The sequence below is a fragment of the Monopterus albus genome, unplaced genomic scaffold (assembly GCF_001952655.1).
Source record: "Monopterus albus unplaced genomic scaffold, M_albus_1.0 scaffold2290.1, whole genome shotgun sequence".
In the NCBI taxonomy this organism is placed as follows: Eukaryota; Metazoa; Chordata; class Actinopteri; order Synbranchiformes; family Synbranchidae; genus Monopterus; species Monopterus albus.
The window spans coordinates 1-1,465 of record NW_018130164.1 but is presented as its reverse complement, the minus strand read 5'-3'; the positions used below and the strand labels follow the sequence as shown (position 1 = coordinate 1,465).

General features: G+C 45.1%; 1 protein-coding gene across 1 annotated transcript in view; it reads right to left on the bottom strand.

The window, feature by feature from the left end:
- The window catches only part of LOC109953960 (cytochrome P450 2K4-like), a gene marked incomplete at its 3' end in the record, with an annotated part of 1,180 nt that extends 669 nt beyond the window's left edge, over positions 1 to 511 (bottom strand). The window contains exon 1 of the mRNA XM_020589397.1: positions 297 to 511. Coding sequence (XP_020445053.1) covers positions 297 to 511 — 215 coding nt within the window. The remainder of the gene's footprint in view (positions 1 to 296) is intronic.
- Between the last annotated feature and the right edge of the window lie 954 nt (positions 512 to 1,465).

Genomic DNA, 1,465 nt, shown 5'->3' with positions numbered 1-1,465 from the left:
GATATAATGTAATGCCTTTATCACACATATGCACATTGTGATCAGTCTGTCTGAGAAGCAGACACAACAAACTGCCATACAAGAAGAAAAAGCTTTATTTTATTGTAACACGTACGACAAAATTTTGTTTGGAGCCGAGGGCCCCGGGCCGCTGCATGCATACGCGCCGCCATCACGGGCAACTTGGAGGGTTCAGTGTCTTGGCCAAGGACACTTTTGACATGTTCGAACCCTCAACCCTCCGGCTACACCCACCGCACCACTGTCGCCCCCACAACACAAACTACTGCAGTCACTTCCTCACCTTCAGTAACGTGTTGTATGGTTTCTCTAGGTCCAGTTGCAGCAGGTTACCAAGGAGAGGAAGCGGTTTTGGTCCAGGAGGATCCTTCCTGTCTTCCTGGGTTTTGAAGATGGAGGATGAGATGATGTAAACAAGAGGTAGAACCACCAGAGCCCCCAGCAGGGAGACAGAACTGGTAGACTGGAGGAAAGCTTCTAGTAGCTCCATGACTTTAAAACAAATGGTGTCCTCCTTGCCAGTGTCTTGACAAAATATTGTAGCGACCTCCGGCGTGGAGGAGAGGAGCTAATGCTAACTGTGCGGCTAAGCTAGCTAGCGGGATGCTAGCACTGGCGTACTGATAATATTGTTCCAACCTGGCTCTGCACACCGCACGGCTCTATCACTCTCTGAGCGCGCGTCGAAGATAAAGCCCCCTTATATCACTGGCTAAGTGTGCACTCTCACCCGAAACACTCGTCAGAATCCTGACGAGTGTTCCCGGACCAAGTACCACAATAGCTGGCCGATTCTTCGTCAGTCTCCTCTTTTTATTTTTCTCTTCTTCAACCATACACACACATCCACAGAACGAAGGCATAACACAACGATCAATCCAGTCGAACAGCAGACAACAAGGACGATCACAGAGTGCTCGATGTAACCCACCACACACAGCATGAACTGAACAATCTTTTTAAACCCCCATAATACAATAATAACAAGAACAGTGAAACGCATATAGGCTCTATTTTATTATAAAGCCTCTTCCGGCTCTTTAAAACCAGGAACTCACAAAGGCGAAGTAGACCACTTAGATTTTATGTGTCCTCATTGATAGTTTAACAGGGACTAGACTGCAGGGACAAGACTGCACTTTTACAGTGCCTACGCTCAATTAGTGGCAACAAGGCTAATCCCCGGTATCAAGTTTTATTTTGTAAAACCTGGATTCAACGCTCGATTAGCGGCAATAAGTTTATTTTATAAAACTTAGATTCTACGCTCGGTTAGCGGCAACAGATTTGTTATAAACCTGGATTAAGTGGTATTAAATGTCCTATTAAATTTGGAAGACCATTTATGTGATGGATTTTGCGTCTTTTATGAAGACTATAAGCTATTTTTGTAAGCTTTTTCCGGCTCTTTTTAACTAGGAACTCACAAAGACGAAGTAGACCA